Source organism: Ischnura elegans, chromosome 3 (genome assembly GCF_921293095.1).
Source record: "Ischnura elegans chromosome 3, ioIscEleg1.1, whole genome shotgun sequence".
NCBI classification, from domain to species: Eukaryota; Metazoa; Arthropoda; class Insecta; order Odonata; family Coenagrionidae; genus Ischnura; species Ischnura elegans.
This window is the reverse complement of record NC_060248.1, coordinates 49,273,366-49,288,716: the sequence shown is the minus strand read 5'-3', so window position 1 is coordinate 49,288,716 and position 15,351 is coordinate 49,273,366. Positions and strand designations below refer to the sequence as shown.

The following is a 15,351-nucleotide window of genomic DNA, read 5'->3' as shown; positions in this document are numbered from 1 at the left end:
AAGCATTGAAGTTTTGTTGGAATTGAATGACTTGTTTCCAAGTTACGAGTTATCGAAGTCGGTGCTTTGGTTGAATACCCTCAAAACTGGTAACTTTTTTGCAAGTACTTAAGTTATAGTACTAAGGTGTTTCTTTTGAAATTTAAATGTAGTTTAAAACAATTTTGTGGCATAACTATGAGGACATTAGTTCTGTTTTCTTTTTCACTATTTAGTTATTTGTATCAATAGTTAGGATCATGAAATTTTTGAGCCAATAGTAGGTGCTCATCTTACTCAAGTTGTCTGGTTGTTATTTTACAAATTTTTATCTTTCCTACCCCTTTCTAATACTTCTTGTTATTAGTTCTGATGCAGTAGTGTAGCTTTGTAATAGTAAAACTAGTCTGGCTTTTAGAATTGGGGTGTTATTAAATAATTTGAGGTGCCCTATTGTTGAATTCACATATTTCCCTTATTAGGGTAATTTATTTTCAAATATTGTTATTTCAATAATAGTATTGTTTATAAAGTGTCTTGAAGGATTTTTCTTCAGCGATGGAGAAATAACCTATGTGAGATTATGGATGGCTTCACTTGATTGTGAATATAAATTTCTCGTAATGATTACAATCAGTTTAAATTTTCATCCTTTTGTTCTACACTTAAATAATTTGCATATGCAACGCCATTGAAGTTACTCTGATTGAGAACTTAGATTTTTCCGGGTTTGTTTTATATCACGCGTGGTATGATAGACCTTCCATAGGAGTTCCTTTCATTTTTATATCGTAATAGTCAACTAAAATGGATATCATTGCTGGACAGAATACCTTATATTAAGAACTTTTGTGTCCTTGAGTAGTGATATTGAACATAGCCTTATAAAAGTTGTCTCTTTTATAATAGACTTGCCAAATCAATTTTTCCCATAAAGTGATAATAATTAAATAATTAACCTGCACAATACTTGAACTAGTTGAGAGGTGTCATGAATGTATATTCAGAATAATACTCCAAATTATGGTTTTTGTTAAATCATTTTTTTGTAACTTATTTTTTAGACGTTCAAAATGGAATAATCTGATACAGAAAGTGTTTGTGGAGGATTCTTCTTGTTTCACTCACTGTAATAATCTCTCTATATTCAGTCCTTAAAATGAGGATATGCATTTTTCTAAGTTTAATGAATAAAAGATTGTAAATGGTGTTCAGAGCACAAACTCGTAAATTGTAGGTAATTCATTAAGTGTTTGTGATGAAAGTATGATTATTCTGGTGGTAAGCTCAGAATTGGAATTAATTTCTTGATTTTATTATGTATATTAAAGTCAGCCACATCGTTTAAAATTAATTCAATTCACCATTGGCGACTACATAATAAAATAACATTTGGTGAGATATTTTCTGTCTTCAAAATTGTGATTCTATTGCTGTAAGAGAAAACAATGTGCCCAAATGTGACTCTATATTGTTAACTATACAATTTGACGTGCCAGTAGGTCAATTGATTTGACCTGGTTTGTGTATAGTGTGGGTCTTTTAGACTCATATTGAAGCTTGAACTACTCCTCATGGCCACTGAAATAGTCTCAAGTTCATGTTTTCATAGTAAAGATTTCTGAGATAATGCTTGAGTTTGATACACTAAACGTATCTGCCCACAGAAATAGAGCTGCTGCAACAAGTTATGTTGATATTATTAAGAGTGGTTGAATTACTCTCATTTTATTGGATGAATGTTTCTTTTGGAATATTTATTTTGAATTTCAAGGTGTAAAACTCAATTTAGGTGATATGATGAAGGCATGCTGATTTTTAAAGTTAAATATACTTACTTTCAGCTTTTGTGTTCCTGAAACTACAATTGCAAGAACCTTTTTCATGAAAGCTTTCTACAAGCTTTCATGAAAAAGGTTGTTTTTTGTATGGCTATAATATATCTTGATTCCTTATGGGCATATCATTGATGACCAGTCTCGGTATTCATTTAACTATCAGTTACGAGTTTATGTTATCGTTGTTTTGGTGGTGATGGTAATGTTTTGAAAGCGTCGATAGTTACTCCATTGCCATTCATGTCACACCTCAGAGATGCGTGGAGTATGTTGACTTGGCTCGTACGGAATTGCGGAAGTGGCAGCGTATCCTGCAGCATGAGCGGGATCAGCGTTTGAGGTTGGAGGAAATGGTGGAGCAATTGGCACGCCAGCACTCGCACCTGGAGCAAGCTGCCAAGGAGCACCAGACAGTGAAGCCCTCCCTCAGGGAGAGGAGTGAGTTTTTACACCTTTTAATAAGCAGATATTTTGCAATCCTGTTGTAGGCTTCTGTGGGATGATATAGATGGAGCACTGTTGCTTTTGAGAGTTACTCTGGGTGTCTTCATAATCTCGGACGACAGTGTCACCAGCATTAGTCGTTTTCCTCAATTCACTGAAGTGAGGATGCAGAATTTAGACCACATTACACCCTTCATGCGTTGGGGTGGCGCTCTTCATGATTGGTTGCTGCTTTCCTGTATTTCCCATGTGAATGCAGCTGTGGCAGTTGCTACAGTGGCCAAACGAAAAGAGACCTCAAGACTGAACCTGTACAAAATATAAAATTTGATGATGTCAAGCTGAATGCTTAAGAAAAGCAGTACTTCCTAAGATTTATAGGAGAGGCTATGGAAATAAAAGTTGAAATAATTTCAAGCGGAAAGACAGCTCTCTCAAGTGCATGGAAAAGCATTTTGCACAGCAACTACAGGAATGCAGCAACTTATCATGAAGAACGTAACCCTATATGATGAGGTTCATACAGCAGTTGAAATTTTGTATCCTCATTTCACTGACCTGTAAAAGCCGGCTGCAAAGCTTGCAAAACTGTCACCCTAGACAATGAAAACACAGGAATTAAATCCTGGAAGCAGCGGCACTTAGAATAAGTTGCAGCTCACTCATGCTCAACATTTTTTTTGTTTTACTACCTTCATAAGAATTTATTTCTATTAGCCAATACAGTAACGAAATCATGTCTGAGTTGGGGATCAAGATTTAGCTTGATTTTTAATTTTTCCTTTCAAGAACCTTGGTTCTCACGCCATGAAAGTGAAACATCATTGTGGTGATTTTAATTGGTAATGTATGTATATTTTCGGAGATATTTGGAATTCTGGCATTGCGTCTTTGATTCCACTCCAGGGAATTTCTCTGAATTATCTCAGGTCATACACTCACTTTACTGCAGATCCGAAGTATTGATACAATCAACCAGCAGCATATTTTACTACCTTGAAATACATATTAGTTGGAATTGTTTCTGGTGGCTAACTTTTCACTCTGAAAGACTGAAATTTAGATATAATGAATGAGTGAAATGTCTATCACCAACTCCGGTAGGAGTATAAAACTTACTGCAATACTAGTGAACACTATGTTCACTTAGGCAGGTTTAGAATTTCTCCCTTGAAGTGCATCGTTTGACTTAAGGAGAATTCCCGAATTACATCCAAGGTCAAATTCCCTCCTAGCAACTTCATAATATGGTCCAAGTATAAAAAGAACTGTAGTAGAAAGAGAAAGAGCAGTAGCAGTAAGAAAAGTAGGAGCAAAAAAACATATCATACTAAGCATAGCAGTGATATGATTGTCTTTTTTCATGATTAAGTGCTTATTTGTTTGCTTAAACTAAGAGAATAATGGTGTTCTCTTGATTTTCCTATGGACGTCAGATTATAAGAAATACCTGGTCATCACAGAGGTAACATTGACTAACCTGAATATGTCTAGCGTTGGGCATTGCAATTATTAGCATCTTAGCCCATGAAAATGATTCCTATTCCATTAAACACAGACTGAGGAATATCATTCAAATAACACCAATTAAACTTAAATGTAATCCTGGTGCATGGAGGTAGAGTACTTTCTTTATTTTACTTACTATGGGAGATTTGAGATATCATAGATTCATTTGATCTTAGAACCTTTGAGAATTCAGATTAGGATCTAAGAAAATGCAGGGTATGTCCAGAAAAGTAGTGGAATAAATCCGTGATTGTTAATTTGTTAAAAATAAAAGTATAAATATTTAGCATTAGTTTAGTACAGTGGCATTTATGGCATCTACCATTCTATGATCATAACCTTTTTAAGCTTCCTTTTAACCAACAAAACAAAAAGAAATCCACTAGTGTCAGATCTTGGTCTCATTGCCTGAATCCCTTTACAGTGACAAAAGTAAACTTAAATTACTTAATAAAATTTTAGAGACATGTTGCTTTCCAGTGATCTGTTTCATTTTGGTCTCCCCACACTTAACTCAAAAACAGGAGAACATTATGAGCAATCAACAGGAGGCAACAACGTGAAATGCATTAGCTTTCCTGACTCTGCTCCTCCCACCCACTTTTTCCCCATCTGTCAAAACACTGAAGCCTTCATGGTTCGCTGGAGAAAAGTTTTTCAACTTATTTTCTGGACTTACCCTGAAAATAACTCATCCTACCCGTGGTGAAAATAGGGTTTTGGTTGGTGTTGTATCTCTAGTGTTGGCTTCTCACCCCATGGACGTAGGTTGAAATCCCTGTGGTGGTAGAGATTTATCAGAGACTGCCTAGTCAGTGCTTTATTGAGGTCACTTCAAGTACAGCACTCCATCCGCGGTATGTTACATTAAGCCATGGTCCTCAGGGCATCTTTAATTAAGAGTGGGCATAGGCCAACGCAGGTTTCTCTCCACCCTTTCTTTCCTTCCCTTCCCTATGGCATAAATGGCCTAAGCTGTTGGTTGCCTCCTCGAAATACCATACCATACCTCTCTGGAAAGTAATTTCATCTGTTGTTTCTCTTTCAATAATTTAAAATTGCTTCCAAATGCCATCATTTGGTTTACTCTTGAAACAGAATTGTGCCATAGAATTTTTCACTGTTTTTATTTTTACATATTTACTGTTGTGTAGCAAATATAATAGCTCCACTAGGAATAACCATATAAGGAATATTTTCTCATCATTCATGCTACAGAACTGTTAAATGTGGCTGAATAAGCACAATATTCATGCTTTCAAAAGTATGTTACTAAGTAGCCAAAAGTTTATCCAATAATTATTATCAATACTATCTGTGAACATGCAGAGACTTGTTGAAAATTACCTTCCTAACTTTTATCATTTAAATTTGATACTTATGTATTTGTAAAATATAAAGTGATTCTTTAACATTTCATATCCAAACTTTGACATGTGTAACAAACCTATTGTTGTAATTTTGCATTTAATTAAATAGTAATGTGAGTGAAAATACGTTTTTGGGTGGTTCCCAAATCAGATAGATACTCAAATTGCTGTTATTTTGGACAGCAGCTGGAAATAATTCTTTTTAAATTATGGTGATGTTAGATTTCTAAGAATACATTTCTGAATCATTCAGTGTAATTTAACATCTTCTATTAGAATTGCAGTGGGTGAAACTGTTCCAATACTAAATGTTGCCCTAGCTAGCAGACTGAATCATATATGTAGGTTCTTTTCTGTATTTTTACATTCTAAAGGAATTATAATTGATGTTCACTTGTATTTTCAACGTACATAATTCTAGTGATGAGTGAATTTTCTGGCACTTTATTTCCATTTTTCTAGAAACATTATCAAATGAGTGCATCCATAAATGGTTGAAGGCATAGAAATGAAACAAAAGCCATGGGATTAATGATTAACTCTTGACTTTATTTTAAACATAATTCTTGGTGTACATTCTTTGAATAAAATGAATGTACGCACTGGGTCACTATACTGTGATTTTTTCTGGAGTGGAGATTAACTCATGAATAAATGGGCCCCTTTAAAAAATCATTTAATTTAATAGGCAAAGAATTTAACTAGTTGATGCATTGAAAGAAAAAAAGGCCTTATGTTTCGATCCGGAGAGAATTCATGTGTACTTGTGCAATGCAAGCCTAATTCCTGGCTAAATTTAGAATTTGAAAAGTTTATTTAATATGATTGTGAGCCAGGTGTCCATGCTTATGACATTGCTGTGAAACTTCATTAATGTATGACTTTTTTTCTTCAGCCAGTGACGCAGTACTTTTACTGCAACCTTTCGGACTGATAACTGATTCCTTAATGTGTCCTTAATATTTATGACATTCCTTTTGATGTAATTATTTTCTGCTTTGTGCAATAAACGATCTATAATTTAGAGTGGTGCTATCTCTAACCATTACATACCACTTATTGCTTAGGAATTGGCTTATGTTGCTAACATTACAAATAATGCTTTAACATGATTACTATGAAGGAAATGTGCATATTTACAGCCCATAAAATGCTTTAAGCTCTTGCTATTATAGGAATGTGCATGTTATCTGTTGCATTTCGCTTGATATTAGCTTTCATTACCTAACAAAAATATTTAATCATTTCATCGACAGAGACCTAGTTATTTCTGTTGTAATATTTGGTGTGGTGAAGTATCCTTGAATTTGTCAAGAGATAATAATAGCAATAACTACAAGTAAGTGTTGGAGTGAGAAATGATAATTACCTTCTATGTGGTTGTAATTATTGAAAACTTAAGGAAGTCTTCAAGCATCATCCAGACTTTGGATAAAGTTACACGTTTGTGATATCTATTTTTCCTTACTACCTTTTATGTAAAATGTTATTTGTGAAAAGGCATTTTTACATATATCTTGCCGCTAAGCATTTTCTAACAAAAATGGGGCCTTAATTTTATCCAGTGAAGGTAGAATATTGTATGTTCAGCCATTCTATAAACTTGAAACTTTGAACTGTGATGATCCATGTCACCTCAAGTTAGTGGGCTTTCAATTTAAAATTTTCTCTGAAAATGAAATTGCTGGGGGAGAAGAATCTATTCCTTTGTGTAATACATAATTAGTACACTTCTGTGAAGAGTTTACCTCTCACATTTAGCTATATAGGTGATTTTTATGAAGGATCTTATGTACCATTGGCCAGGTTTCTGGTTAGTGATCCACTTTGACCCCTTGAATAAAGTGATGTTTCCCTTACTATGCCATGGGATTCTACAGACCTGGACCTTGCTACTCTCCACGTAGTGGGGGAAATGCTGCCATCTTCAAGATGACAACATGTATGAAACCTGCGAAGCCCTTGGGCCTTACCATCATTCATGATATTTATTTCAATAGGCTTTGAAATCTTATGATATTATTCGTAAGATAGAGGGAGAGAATTGGTGTAATATAGGATAGAATTATGACACCAATAATTATGTATTTTAATTTTGTCTCAGATTTAAGGGAAGGCAAAATGAAAAGCACAATGTATTTCCTGTTTTTGATTATCTTGATCGCTAGAAGAAATCCGAAATCATTCAAATGTGTGACTAGCTTACATTTCTAATGGCATATTGTAGAATATTATTAGTGCCTCTTTGTTTTGTAGTGAATGGCATGACTTGACTAATGGAGAATACCTATACCCTCCTATTAGAAAACTCGTTGTCTAATTTATTTTTATTCTTGTGAACTGTTGCTTGTTATTCATGTCGGTAGTAATATTTTCTGTATTCACGTAGGTATACTTATCGATTTCTTGTTAAAACATATGCAATTATATTTATTAGGTGTTTTATGGTTCCAGTAGGAAGCTACTACTTATTTATTTACAGTTTTAATTAGAATATTTAGGGTAGCTGTATTAATTTATGGGTATCCAAGCTTTCCATAGTTGTATAATTTTTTGCATTTTATTGTTGATTTGTTTTGTTAAAGATTCTGTTTCTTATACTGAATTCTATAAATTGTATTTCAGATGCTCATCACTCATCACCTTCTGATGAAGATGAAGAAAATGAATTCTATGATGCTATGGAAGAAACCCAATCAAATTTCATTTTAACTATCCCTACTGGTCATAGGCGAACCTCATCAGGGATGAGTAACGCTTCTCAGGTCAGTATTTTTTCTAAGGTTTGCTTGTATTTTATAAAACATAATTGTTCCAAATCACTATTGCAAAGACTATTGCAAATTCAAAGTTGTTTAATGTCCAATCAAACTTATTATTATTATTACTACTTAAACTTTATTGTTTTGTTTGAGAATATATGGATATTATCCTACTGAAGAGCATTAGTCAATATTTGTTCTCATTAAAATGGTCATTATGGTGGCATCATATCCTCATTGTTCATCTTTGAAAATTTTCTCTTTTATGTTTTTGATTATTTTGGCTCTTTCATTTAATTTTCTTGTAGATTGTCTTGTAGGAATGTGATATCGACCATCGAATTTTTTTTCCCAGCCTCAGATGTGAGAATTACATCTCAGTTTTTCCTTGAGTAATATTTTATGCTATTTATTTCAGGCATCAGATGGGTGTAACCCTCCAGATGGTCAAGATGAAGCATCAGGGTCAAGCAGTGAAGTAGATGAAGTTGGTGGTGAAACTACTACAGTTTGTGTCATCACGGCTAAATCATCTGAGGATCTTGGATCTGCTGGCTCAGAAGAAAAAAAGCAGTCAGCATCTGCATCACCTTCCACATCTGTACCACCCTCTCCCACATCAGCTGCTTTGTCATCTATTGGTGTAAGTTGTACGATAATAACTTCATGGAATCTAGCCTGGTTTGAACCCATAAGAACTGGAAGTTTTATCTTAATTTTGATCATATTTTGTTTTTCTTGTTGATATGCAGTTTGAACTATTCCCTCCTCTTGTTCATTTTTGAGAATTCAAACATTAGTTGTAACTACGGTTATTGTTTTCTGTTGTATGATCATTTTAGGATGGAGCGGGATCTAGCCAAGCTAATGGAAGTGTGGTGAAGCCTAGGCGGAAACGCCGTACGAAAGTTCCTGATAAGCCAAATTATCCATTGAATCTATGGAGCATAATGAAAAATTGCATTGGACAGGAACTGTCCAAAATTCCAATGCCTGTAAGTATAAATTTTATTGATTTCCCCTCAGAGGAATCCCTGTTTTATTTACCTCTGCCATTTTCCCTTCCACCTTTCCTTCAAAGATAAATTTCATTAGATAATGTGTCTCACGATATGGCTGATTTAATTGTCCCATCTTTTACCCAAGGTTTTCTAAATATCTTCTTCTCACTTACTCTTATTAGAACTTGTGCGTTACTCACACAATCTATCCATTTTATCTTCAATACTCTATTTTTTTCGAAAATCTTCCATACTTGAGTTCTCTACTGTTGTTATTGTTTATGCCTTGCTACCATTATGAAGTATGCTCTAAATATAAATTCTAATAAATTGCCTCCTAAGTGTAACACGTATATTTTTAGGCCGGAAGTTAATTTGATATCAGTTTTACATGAATTGATTCTTCACTTGAATACGGTTAGAACTAAAGGTGTTGATTCTCACTTTAAGGCTTTCTTTGCAGCTAAGAATTTTTTCCAAAAATCCAGCCGCAAAAATTAGGATATGGTCTGTTAGATAACAGGTCAAATATTTTTTACATTTTATTTGAGAAGTACAACTTCCCATGAAAATCTAGAACCCTCCTTAAATTTTTACTGTACATACTAAGTTTCATAAATTAGCTTGGTCCAATTTGCAAATATGTAATATGCCCTTTCAATTTTGGATATTTTTTTCTATTCAAAATAGGTAAATTTCTCAGAACCTCTCTCAATGCTGCAGAGGTTAACTGAGGATTATGAATATGCTGACATATTGGATAAGGCAGCTGCTTGCTGTCCGAATGCAACTGGTGGTGACTCATGTGAGCAGCTGGCATATGTTGCTGCTTTCACAGTTTCTTCGTATTCCACAACTTCTAATCGTACTGGGAAGCCATTCAACCCCCTGCTGGGAGAAACTTATGAATGTGATCGTACTGATGATTTTGGTTGGAGGTCAATATCTGAGCAGGTAGGCCTTGGTTTCTTAGTATTTAACTCAAGAGCCTCAATGATTCTGATTATCCCTGAACCACTGGAATTGGCTTAATTCTGATGTGGCCTATATAGTTTTCAGTGATTAGGAAGCATATAGAGAGGGGAGCGTGGTGGCCTAGTGGGTAGTCAATAGGCTAATTTTTGAAGGATCCTACATTCAAACCCAGGTTGAATCCTTTGTACTCTTAAAACAAAAATACTGGAAGTGCATGATGGCCCAAGGAGAGGAAGTAGCCCTCCTACCTAGACTATGTGAGATATGCTTGTCTGTGGCTTTGTAAAGGGTGAGCTCTGTCGTCACCCATCCAAACCAACCGTCAGTTTGAATTGCCGAGTTATGTAAAGAGGGTGGTTTCTATGTGAAATTCTCTATAGAATTACTTACATGTTTTATTAATAATGTGGAAAATTATTTAAAATGTTTGTCATGTATTCCAACAGCAGAGTCCCGATTATCCGGCTGCTGTTTATCCAGGTTGCGGATTATCGGTGCAGGATTTTCACTCTTCCTCAATCTTTTCCGCTATCTTGATAATAAAAAATATAATCGGACGCAAAATCATCGGAATTACTGTGTTAATGCTAGGATACACCAGGCTTATTATTTCCGTTATAATCCCCTTCGTAAAAGGGAAGCCTTTAGAAATGTTTAGCCTTATTAACCTTCATTTTTCACTTTTTCAAAATAAAGGTGTTAATTATATTGGTCTCTGTGTTGTAATTGGAAATGTTAGTTTTATCCCATTTGATATTAAAGATTTTATCAATTATAGTGAAAATATATTGATACTGTAGTGCTGCCTTTATGTTATAGTGGAAAGTATGGGTTGTTTCCATTTGTTACTTAACGATTTTAGCCATGATTTCTCAGGTTTATCTACACCATTTTTTGTTAATTTTTGCCAAAGAAGTGAGTGACTTATTTTGTAAAAACCTTTTGTTTAGTCATCATTGTCTCCTTGTTCGATACTCAATCTGGATATGGTTTAATTCTGTTTTTCATGTTGGTAGCACTTTCACTCCAATTGATGTTGTTTGTAATTTTGTATTTTTAGGTCTCACATCATCCACCAATGGTGGCTCAGTACTGCGAAGGGAAAGAATGGAGATGCTGGCAAGAATTTACTATGGCCTCTAAATTCAGAGGGAAATATCTTCAAGTTATTCCTTTAGGGACTGCTCATCTAGAATTCAATGCCTCAGGTTGGTATGCAGGAAATTATTGAGTCATCATTACAGTTTCTCAAATCATTTTTTCCTTCGTTACTTCAAGGATATACATGAATAATATTAGGTAGGGAAATAAAATGAAAGTCAAAGATGATGTTTGAATGATAGAATCTGTTCTTATTTGATCAGCTGGTGATATGGATGAGCTTTTAAATCCATGCTCTATTTAGCGTACCCACTGAGAGATGTTTAAATTTGATTTGTATGTTTTGATAGGAAGTTGTACTGTCTACAAGTGCATAGGTTAATTTTCTGTCAAATAGATGAGTTAAAATATTATTGATGAGTGAGAAACATATGAGGAAATTAACTACTCTGTAATTGAAAAAAATACTGTATTTGAAGGGGTATGCCATCATTAAAAGTGTTTTTGTTATACACTTATGTCTCGTATAGCGCAAGGGATGCGTTCCTTGGGGTCTTTGCGCTATACGAATTTGCGTTATACGAGAGCGTTTTAACATAGGGAAGATAGGGATGCGTTCCTGGTAGCATAGGTCTTGGGTATTGAATTTCCTCTAAAACATCTATATTCCCATAAAAAGCCTTAGAAAACATTATTTCTATAAATATTTATAGTTTAAAACATCTTTAAAGATAGTATTCACGCATTCAAAGACTTTTATTCACGTTAAAAAAAATTCTTGCGTGCTTTCGAAATTCCATCCTGTCATGCGGGTGGGCTAACATCTGCTATCTCAGGGGATCGTAATGCGTTGCCGGCAGTTGATGATTTTTCAAACTAGTCTAAAAACAACTATTGTGTCACCCAGGCCCTTTTGTCTCTCATCGAAATGACAGGAAAATGCTACTTTAAATGCCATTTCATAGCTAGCGGAGTTTATGAATGATAAATCATTTTAATTTGAAGTCATCCGAGTCATTAGCAGCTACGTGAAACAGTCTTTAAATGCCTTGAAACTTGACCCAGGTTTTCCTTCCCTGAAAATGAATGAACGAGAATGCATTCTTTTCCAAAATAATATCGTCTCATCAACACTAAAAACTAGTTCAGGGGGAAAGGAGCCACTTTCAATAACAGCTTGGAGTTCATCAGAAAATGTTGTGGTGGCTGCGCTATCAACACTTGCAGATTCACCTGATATCGCCACACTGAAAATACCTGCTTGCCGTTTAAATTCTGAAACGAACCGGAGCTTTCACTTAATGTCTCGGAGCGATTACCACTCTCGTCTTTTTGTACTGATTCACCATGAACTTTCCGTATGTGTAGACCGCTTGGTTGAAGTTGGTGCGGCTGAGGTCACTGATATTTTAGCTTCGTCTTTATTCAGAATAAGGCATCGTGAGTTTAAACTTCCGCGCAATATCGCTTTGACGCTCTCCATTTTCAAAGCAATTGACCTCTCTCAAGTCCTCTTCTAGGTTAATGGTTTTTCTTGATAAATTCTTGATTTTTCTACACGCATTCCTATTTTTTGCCATATTCTCTTGGTTTTTACTCTGTATGGCTCTACCTAAATCACCTTCTTCTGCTGAACTGTATTCCTGAGACGCAGAAGGGCTGTGACTGCGGGGAGGGAACGAAGCCATTGTGTTCAAGACTCTATAGCGGACCCTTTCCTGTGTTGATGCTATTCATACGCAACTCGGTCACCGCTCCATTTCTCCCCCGTGAATACCGATGACCTTGAAGGCTTTAGCGTAGACTCTCTACCTGGAAGTCTATCGCCCGGTAACCTACGACGGCAAAAATACGTCTCAAACCGTATTGCTGAAAAAAAACTCATTTCCACTAGCCCCACGCTTAATTAATGATCTAAATTATTTATTATCATTCTGTTAAGGAGACGAGATAAATCTTCGGTAGGCCGGCTATCTAGACCCAATGACGAGTAATACTTTTGGAAATTGCGCAGCAATGAATTTCGATTAATATATAAACAAAAAAGATGATTTGAGGCAAGAAATAATATATGCGTAAATTGATAGAAATTTCGTGTGAACTTAGCGAAAGTTCACGTTTTATCACGAGAGCGTTTAAGATTTTTGATTAGGCTACACTGCGTTGCAATGTTTCCCCGAGGAACGAATTTGCGCTATATCGAAATTGCGCTAATCGAAATTGCGCTATACGAGACATGGGTGTACTTGCAAGTGAGCAATGCCCTGGAAGTAATTATTCCCAATTGACAAATATCTACTGTATTACTTTATTTATTTTAGGTAACCATTATACATGGAGGAAAGTTACCACTACAGTACACAATATAATTGTTGGAAAACTGTGGGTGGATCAGAGTGGTGATATGGATATAGTTAACCATAAAACTGGAGATAAGTGTCACTTGAAGTACATTCCTTATAGCTACTTTACAAGGGATGTGCAAAGGAAGGTAGGTAGCATAATGATTCATATTACTGTGTTCATAATAAGTGATTGAAAAGTCCCTTTTATGTTAATTATTCGATAAAATATGCACATCATTTTCATAAAGGCATTTTAGTGGTGTGAATTGCATTGCAGATATTCATACTTCTAGTTTTAAGTATAATTGGGATTTAATGATTTTTACTATTTAAAAGCTTTTAACTGTAAAATGTGGACTGTCTCCCTTTAAAATCAAATCAATATCAGTTGTGTTGGAGATATTCCAACCTTTTCTTTCTATTTCAACTAAAGTAAACTATATTTGCTATGATTATTTTAAAATTCTTATTAATTTATATTTACCATTAATGTTTTAAAATCACTTCACCCTGCCAGGTGAAAGGCTGTGTGGTGGATAAAGATGGAAATGTAAAATGGGTAGTGACAGGGATGTGGGACAATAAAATAGAAATTGCCAAAGTTACAAGTTCCCAAGGATCACCAGAAAACCCTGTGTTCAAGACAGGGCCTTCACGGCTGGTGTGGAAAAGGCGCATGCCACCGTGAGTATGGTTAACATCAAATATAAATTTTATTTAAAGTTTCTTATTGTCTCTAATTCCGGGACCATAGTGTGTGATCAAAGATATGCTTTCTAAATTTCTTTTGTTGTTTACAAAAGCATCAATTTGATAGGTGTGAGGTGGTATGTTTTTTTTTATAAATACTGTTGATGGGAATCCTCCTAGATTTCAAGCTAGGTCAAACTCACCGTAAATATATCCAAGAGCACTCATGGTAGCTGACAGTAACCAAAAGCAAAGTTGAAACTCCAATTTCTGTTCAGTAAGTTCTCTACTTGTGAACATCCAACTTACAAACTTTCAGAGTTACGAACATTCAAAAATTTTAATCATGCCCAAAATTTCAAATTTGGTGCACTTGGAGTTGGCTGATGTGATACAGTTTGTGTGTAGGAACTCGCATAACTTTGGTGTAACCATGCATATGTACAGTGCTTATACGAAGTATTAAAGGAGGCCATGGTTTCACCTGTTGTTACTTCCTGCAGATAGAAAAATTTTTTTGACTCAGGCCAGTTACACGCACAACTCGTAACCATTGGGAGTTCTAACTCATAATTGTTATGTGGTGTTGCATTCTGCAGGATAAAAACAGTTTACGATGCCTTGATTGGGTGTTTCAACTTAAAATCAAAGTCTCGGAACGCATCTCGTTTGTATATCAATGACTTTCTTCATTTTTATGGGAAATGGAAAAATAAAATTAAATAGTTACAAACATATTTTGTGCTCATAGCTAAGCAGTGCGGTATGTATTCTACACCAAGCTGTCAATAGGGTGGTTTCCTATTTCTTTTTTATTGCCTAAATCTAAAGATTACTTCTGGAGTACATATTACACGCTTTTAGATTTTTAAACGACAATATCTATTTTTCATGATTAAATGAAAACTGAAAATTTTCAAGCACGTGAAAAAAGTGACGGCTAAGTATGAATGCCGGGAAAAACCCTTGTGATGTCATTCTGGTTCTGGCTGCCACCGTGTGAGGCCACCTTGGTGTGAGGTTACGAGCACCACTGCGATGCAGATTGCTAGCAGGTAGCAGAGTACCCTGCTAGCAGTTAGTGCTTGGCTTAAACTATTGGTGTGATTATATTGCCTTACAAAATGTTACTGCTCCTATGATTATAATTAATAGAGAGGTTTTTATAGGCTGTGTGTAGCATATTATGTTTAAAATTGGAGATACACAGTTTCTACTGGTGTAAGTGAATGGCCTCGGTTTGTTTTTCACAAATGAAATTTAAAATGTTATTCAGGTAATTTCTACATTCCAGTGGACCCTTGAGATTTTGTTTTGCTTACAACAGTTGAATTTCT

The 15,351-nt window shown here is 35.1% G+C and overlaps 1 protein-coding gene across 6 annotated transcripts in view; it reads left to right on the top strand.

The window, feature by feature from the left end:
- LOC124155750 (oxysterol-binding protein 1) overlaps nt 1-15,351 on the top strand; it is a 57,421-nt gene that overhangs the window by 24,839 nt on the left and 17,231 nt on the right. For 5 of the 6 annotated variants that reach the window (XM_046529826.1, XM_046529827.1, XM_046529829.1 and 2 more), the window contains 8 exons: nt 2,072-2,255; nt 7,766-7,905; nt 8,321-8,545; nt 8,745-8,897; nt 9,594-9,857; nt 10,939-11,086; nt 13,301-13,470; nt 13,842-14,008. In XM_046529826.1, the coding sequence (XP_046385782.1) occupies nt 2,072-2,255; nt 7,766-7,905; nt 8,321-8,545; nt 8,745-8,897; nt 9,594-9,857; nt 10,939-11,086; nt 13,301-13,470; nt 13,842-14,008 (1,451 nt within the window). The remainder of the gene's footprint in view (nt 1-2,071; nt 2,256-7,765; nt 7,906-8,320; nt 8,546-8,744; nt 8,898-9,593; nt 9,858-10,938; nt 11,087-13,300; nt 13,471-13,841; nt 14,009-15,351) is intronic. The other variant, XM_046529830.1, reaches the window with a different exon arrangement.